At 51.3% G+C, this 6,456-nt stretch overlaps 2 protein-coding genes across 2 annotated transcripts in view; both read right to left on the reverse strand.

The window, feature by feature from the left end:
• Positions 1–2,066: 2,066 nt before the first annotated feature.
• Positions 2,067–3,950, reverse strand: BO80DRAFT_401615 (GMC family oxidoreductase). The gene has a single exon (XM_025717572.1). The coding sequence runs from the start codon at positions 3,742–3,744 to the stop codon at positions 2,140–2,142; it is 1,605 nt and encodes a 534-aa protein (XP_025577861.1). The 5' UTR covers positions 3,745–3,950; the 3' UTR covers positions 2,067–2,139.
• A 1,925-nt stretch (positions 3,951–5,875) lies between these two features.
• BO80DRAFT_453197 (uncharacterized protein) overlaps positions 5,876–6,456 on the reverse strand; it is a gene marked incomplete at both ends in the record, with an annotated part of 3,884 nt that continues 3,303 nt past the window's right edge. The window contains 2 exons of the mRNA XM_025721989.1: positions 5,876–6,015; positions 6,088–6,349. Coding sequence (XP_025577862.1) covers positions 5,876–6,015; positions 6,088–6,349 — 402 coding nt within the window. The remainder of the gene's footprint in view (positions 6,016–6,087; positions 6,350–6,456) is intronic.

Here is a 6,456-nt window from a genome sequence, read left to right on the forward strand (position 1 = left end):
GGTTGCCATATACAACCGGCTCATTGAAATTTGCAAGAAAAGGTGTTGTGGTATCGAAACCATTGAGGTCATGAAGTTCAGCGATCTTCGTAGCCAGAGGCCCATCTTCCTGGGGCCATCTTATGATATACCATCCCTTTCGTTTATGTCGCCAAACAACATAGACCGGGAGAACAGTCTTGGTTCGTGTGCTGCTTCGAAGTCATAATCGAGATTGTTCACATCGATAGCCAGAAATGTGCGATCACCTCTTATTTCAATGGCGATGGAACGAATCCGACGATCATCCTCCCAGTTCGGAAATATCTCGTTGATGAAATTGCTTGCTGAGACACGATAATCATGAGAATCTAGTTGTTCTGTATGTACTTTGATTACAGGTCGATGTGCCTCAGACTTTTCGAAAACTTTCTCGCGGATTTCGCTAGTATCACACATGGTGGTGGTCTGAATAGAGAGATGGAAGGGCGGGGGGAAGTGCTCTGTTTGGGCCTGATGAAGCGGAATTCAAGGGGGTGAGCCGCGAAAGGTTGGCAGGCTATCCTCTTTATATCCGATTCATTATTGGCAACCCAGGTACTGCCTGTCTGGGGGCTTGCCTGGTTTGCATTGCAGTGTGCTTGCCTTCTGGTCGCGTGTAACGCGACGTAATATTCACCTGTTAGGCTCCAAACAGTTTTCTTACCCCTCATTACCCCCTCCAAGACTGACGACACAAAAGCTCATTATAGAGCTTTCATGACATGAACTAAAATACTGTACGTCTATCTGTTCTATGGCCTATCTTATCGGCAATAGGACAGTCATTCTCTTGGCTAGCTTTCGGGGAATGCCTAAATCCCCCATTCTCGGATCTTGCCCGGTAGGAATCTACGCCGCAGCTCTCAGTCAAGAGGATCGAGTATCTCTCCAACTAAGTTTGGATGCCATCCGATCGTCAGTGCCAGAGAAAGCCTGGCATATACTCGACATGAATCGGGAAAGACGTCTCATTGTCCTTGATGGAGAGGTCAATATGATCTCAAAGATAAGGGAACATAGGCTGGGTACGAGGCTGAAATAAAATGTCTATACTTTCCCTTACATGTATCCTATTGTGGATAGTCTTATATCTTGTTTGTCAATTACTCCATCTAATTCTCAAGAAGAGCAATCCTCACAACCTCAAGTCTGCCACACCATCTACATCAACAATAAGTATGTCAGGTACCGCGACCAGCAGTACCTGTGACAATTTCACTTGGCACAAATAGGTCACGTTGCTCAAGTCATCCAACCCTGCTTTGTATGCCTAACAGCAATGGTTATCGCCGCACGCGACCTTGAACAAGACTGGGCGGGCACAAAAGCAAGCTTTCCCTCGCTATGGGGCGACAGCGAGAACAACCATCACCACCACCAGGGCAAAGCTACCTGGCCTTCCTGCTTTGTTTTCAAACCCACCCTTGTTCAACATACCACGAATCGCCACCAACTGCCGCGCTCATCCCATCGATGATCCCGGATCAAAGGTGGACACATCGGCCTGGACAACGATCTGCCTGGCCTCGTCTAGGGCTGCTGTATCTAGCCCGCCTGCATAGCCCGTGGGGTACACTACACTAATCGCCCCAAACTACCAGGTACTAGTACTCCGTACTATGTACTATGTATCTAATTTCCGCCCCCTGCCGGACGAACAAGACTCGGACATTAGGCTCTTCCTCTACCCCCCACTGTAATGCAGTGAAGCCAGTGAATAATATGGCAATGGCCCCAACACAACGGAGAGATGGCCTATCTCATGTCCTCCATGCACGAAACTGCCCGCCCTTCCGGCTTACATAGCTGGTATTGTTGTGGCCTCGATGTACACGGTATACCGCTGCAAGTGTAACAGAACCGGGTGAGGTATCTAGTGCTGACGGGTGTCTTAATGGGATTGAATGTGTGAGAATCGCTGGGTTTATGGTGCAGGCTTTCTGGACAGGTGTGTTGCGATGTTGGTAGGAGTTCTGTCTTGCTTGTACTAGGCATAATTACCAGTGTGTAAGGGATTACGTACAGTCGGAATGTAAAAATCTTTTATGTGATCTGATTAATTTCTCTCTTCAACGCTACAGTCAAATTGGCTGCTAAGTGATGTATCGAATACAAGATCTATGCAAGCAGCATCTCCGCCACGGCCTCACCAAACGCATACATCGGTGCCTGGTAATGCCCGGCCAGGGGCACCGGCAGCACACTGGCATCGCACACGCGGAGATTCCGCACCCCCTTCACGCGACACTGCGTATCCACCACCGTCCCCATGGCCGCCGTCCCACCATTCTGAAAAAAGCTACTCCCCACGATCTGCACCCGTCGGTCGAGGTCCGCATCACTGCAGGCACTCGTGAGGGGCGCATGGCCCGGCGGCGGGGTCTCGCCCCCGACCACCGCTTGGGCCGACTCGGTTTCCATCACGCGCAAGGCGACGCGCATCCCCGCCCGGATTGCGGCACGATCCGTCTCTGTGTCAAGATAGTGCGGGTCCAGGACCGGATCCGCTGTGGGATCGGTACTCGCGAGCGTGATCCGGCCGCGACTGGTGGGGAGAAGCAGCACCACGGGGCTGCTGATGTGGTTGCCGTCCATGGGGACGCGGAATTGTGAACCCCCTCCGGCCATGGCGGCGTAGGCGACCATCACTTCGACATTGCCGCGGGGTTCCTGGAGGTAGGGGTCTTCCGGGTCGAGCTGGTCTTGTTGGGCGGCCTGGAGGAGCTCTGCGTGCGGGGTGGGAACGGTGGCTACCCATTCGATCGGGTTGCCGTGGCGGAACTCGGGCTTGTTGAAGAGGGGGGAGCCGAGGGCGTATCCGTTCTCCGGGTGGCGGAGCTTCCAGAAGAAGGTCGCCGAGATCTTATCGTGGTAGTTTTCTCCCACGGGGAGATCGGCGATGGTGGGGATGTTGTGTCGGGCGAGGTGCTCCTGGGGGCCAATGCCGGATAACATCAGCAACTGGGGGGTTTTGAGCGCCCCGCAGGTAACGAGGACTTCTCTCGTGGCGGTGTATTGGGTGCCATCGGTCAGCGTGATGCCTGTCGCGGTCTTGGTGTCGTCGACATCCACCCGCGCGACGACGGCGTTCGTCAGCACGGTCGCCTTGGACAGATCGTAGGCCTGGCTGGCGGGTTGGCGGCGCGCATTCTTCCAGTTCTCCGTGAAGGCGCCAAAGCCCAGCGGATTGCCGCCGTTGGTATCCGGGTTGTATTCGAGACCGGCCGCCGACATGGCCTGGCGGATCTGTTCCCGCAGCGGGTAGAGACGAGCCGCCGCCGTGGTGGAAATCGGCCCACTGAACCCGTACTTGTCCGGGCTTCCGGTCGGATCGTGGTGCGTCTGCGTCCGCTTGAAAAACTTGAGCATATTCGCATAATTCCACCGCTCGTCGCCCACAACCTTGGCCCAGGAGTCATAGTCGACGGAGTGCCCGCGCGTCCACAGGCCGTAGTTAATGCCACTCGAGCCCGACAGCAGTTTGCCTCCGTAGTTGGGAACCGAGCGGTCGCCCAGTCCGGGCTGCTTGGTCGTCGTCAAGTTGTATTCCACGTCTGTGCCATGGAGATGCGGGGCCGCGACCGGACTCATGATCTGGTCGCTGTAGTCCTCGGCGCCCGCCTCGACGACCAGGACGTTGTGTCCAGCCTGGGAGAGGCGACTGGCGAGAACGCATCCCACGGTACCACCGCCACAGATCACGTATTCGTAGGATTTGCTCATTGTGTTGGTTGGATGTCACTCTCTGATAAGTTAGACGGGATAGGGATTTTGTCGTGTGGACGACTGCGACCTCACTGAGACCAAGTAGGATCTTATAGCTTCATAAATCCAATGTCACAGCGGGCGGGGTCTCACGCATGGCTCCGACGTGGACAGACCCGGAGTTAGTCAATTTCCTTTGTCTGAAAATGGCCCCCAAAATAGACGATACTAGCACACACATGTCAGACGATCCTGGTTGGTGGCTGTATTCACTAGGGTATTATCAGCTTACGTTTGAATGGAGTCAACCCGGCAAGTCTCTCAGCCCCGGGTCGCAGCTCATCGTGGTCTGAAAAACGGTGAGCGTGGTCTAACATTCTGCCTATTTCAGACCACGCCGAACCTGTTCTTGGCAAAAGCTCATCATGGTCAAGAATCTTAGTTTTAGACCACGATGAGCCTATAATAAGCTATATATCAGAACTTTTTAGGGTATTTAGGGATTTTAGGGTATTTAGGATATTTATTAGGGTATTTTATTAGGGAGTCTTTTTTTTTTTTTTTTTTGAATACTCTAAGCTTAGGATTAAAATGTGCATATTTTCAGTATATTGAAAATATGTAATTTCTATGAAAAATAAAGACCTCATCATGGTTAAAATGGAAAAGAGTTGTTCCGTATTTAGCGTTAGACCACGCTGAGTTTATTTCAGACCACGCTGAGCTGTAAGCCCGGTGTCCAATAGTAACGAAGCAGCTCCCAGCTGAACCACAGTCATCCCTGCCAAGTAGCAGAAGTAAATGTTGATTGGCCTACTGACCTAAGAAGGTGGGTCATCCTTGCGTGCATCCCGCAGTCCGGCGAAGCTCCCCGCAACTGCTCGTGAATTTCCAAATCAGTATTGAGCTACTGAACCTTGACAATCACACATCTATTTCGGTATGGCGGCAGCACCGTACTCAGATAAGTGTAGTAAGTCCTGGCGCATGCCCATAGTTCCCTGGGCTACCTTGATCTGATACTAATGTGGAGCGAATGTCGCGAGGCATACATGGATAGAACAATGAATTGACCGAAGCCGACCCAAGAACTTACTGATGCGTGTGAAAGCCACAGTCGATGAGTATCCACGGGCTTCAGAAAGCCCATTCGGAAGCGGGATGCATTCCGCCGGAGACTCCATCGTCGTCGGAAAAAGACTGGTTAAAGAATTGATCAACACACCGATCTGAAGAGACAGGTCACGGATACGCGGAATCGACTGCTGTATGCCGTCCGGCAGCGTGTGCGTGAGTGGGTGAGAGATATATTCAAGCCACAGAGCACCTTCTTCCACAGAGAACGTAGATATCTCATAGGCAAACAGATGAAGTGGCTCACCTCAAATGTTTCAACAAGCGAAACTGGCATTTCTACGAGGATGATAACAGCCAAGGCTTTGACTAATTCCTGGAGTAGTGTGTTGATATTGTACTGTCGGGATGCAAGAGCAAAGCACCCAAGGGCATTTTAGACACGCCGGCTTGACAATTGATGAGATGTAAATCGGTTCTATACATAAATGGTTTGTCAAATGTTGTGCGAAAATGCAAAATATCTTCCAGTCCAGTAGTCTGTGGGAATCGTGTGGACTTCACAATTAACTAAATACTTTGAATCCGACTTCGCGTGGACTGCTGGAACTTATGAGTTGACCATTTTGTGAGGTCGACAATATGAGAGGGAAATATCTCGAAGCGAAATTGTTAATGATATGTAGCGGTGGAGTGAAGGTTCCTTTTCAAATATACCATATACAGGAAGACAGAGGCAGGACCGACCCTTTCAGTCATGATAGCAAATTTTAGTACCGTGCAAGGTGACTGGACGCCAGCACCTATCAACCTTGTTACGTCCACCTCTACAATTAGTTGATGATGTCAGGAAACTACCGTTTGCCCCCATAACTATAAGAATGGCGAAGGCTAGCACATGGGGATGGGCCACACTCTCTAAGTGGAATCTGCTAGAAGCCTCATGTGGCAAGACAACGAAAAATAAATTGAAGGCACATCCCATGCCCTCCTTTCACAAAGAGAGTAAAATATAATAAGATTAATATACACTGAGTTGAGGTGAACCTTAAAAACGCATTATCAAGCAGACGCACTATACTAACCAAAGGAATGCCAAGAGGCCAGATACATGACCAAGAACCACACAATTGTGACTGAAAGCCATACATGTCGCTCGAAACTCAGGTGGCAGCCAGATCAAACGTTGGCCGCCCCGGGTTATCCATTTCTCGTCTATAAGAATATTCCGCCCCGAATGCTCAATAGAGGAGCTAGGTGGTTGATTTCTCACGGTGAGTGAACCACGGTCAGTAATGAGATGACAGCCATCAGCTGAGAATGATAAAAATTCAACTGCCGACCCAACGTTATATATCCGTTCCCCGCCCGTGGCCGCATCCCATAGTCGCACTGTGCCATCATCAGAGGCCGACGCCACCGTCTGCCCGTCAGGTGAGAAGGCGACTGCTGTAAACCAGGATGTATAGCCTTGCAGGCTGCAGCGTTCTCTACCTATAACTACATCCCATAGTCGCATTGTACCATCACCAGAGGCCGACACCACCGTCTGCCCGTCAGGTGAGAAAGCGACTGCTGTAATGCAGGCTGCGTGGCCTTGCAGGCTGCGGCGTTCCCCACCCGTGGCCACATCCCATAGTCGCACTGTGCAATCAC

The sequence above is a fragment of the Aspergillus ibericus genome (genome assembly GCF_003184845.1).
Source record: "Aspergillus ibericus CBS 121593 unplaced genomic scaffold BO80scaffold_9, whole genome shotgun sequence".
Lineage (NCBI taxonomy): Eukaryota > Fungi > Ascomycota > Eurotiomycetes > Eurotiales > Aspergillaceae > Aspergillus > Aspergillus ibericus.

Coding starts and splice junctions, on each gene's coding strand:
- BO80DRAFT_401615 (XM_025717572.1), bottom strand. CDS start 3,744: ATGAGCAAATCCTACGAATACGTGATCTGTGGCGGTGGTACCGTGGGA.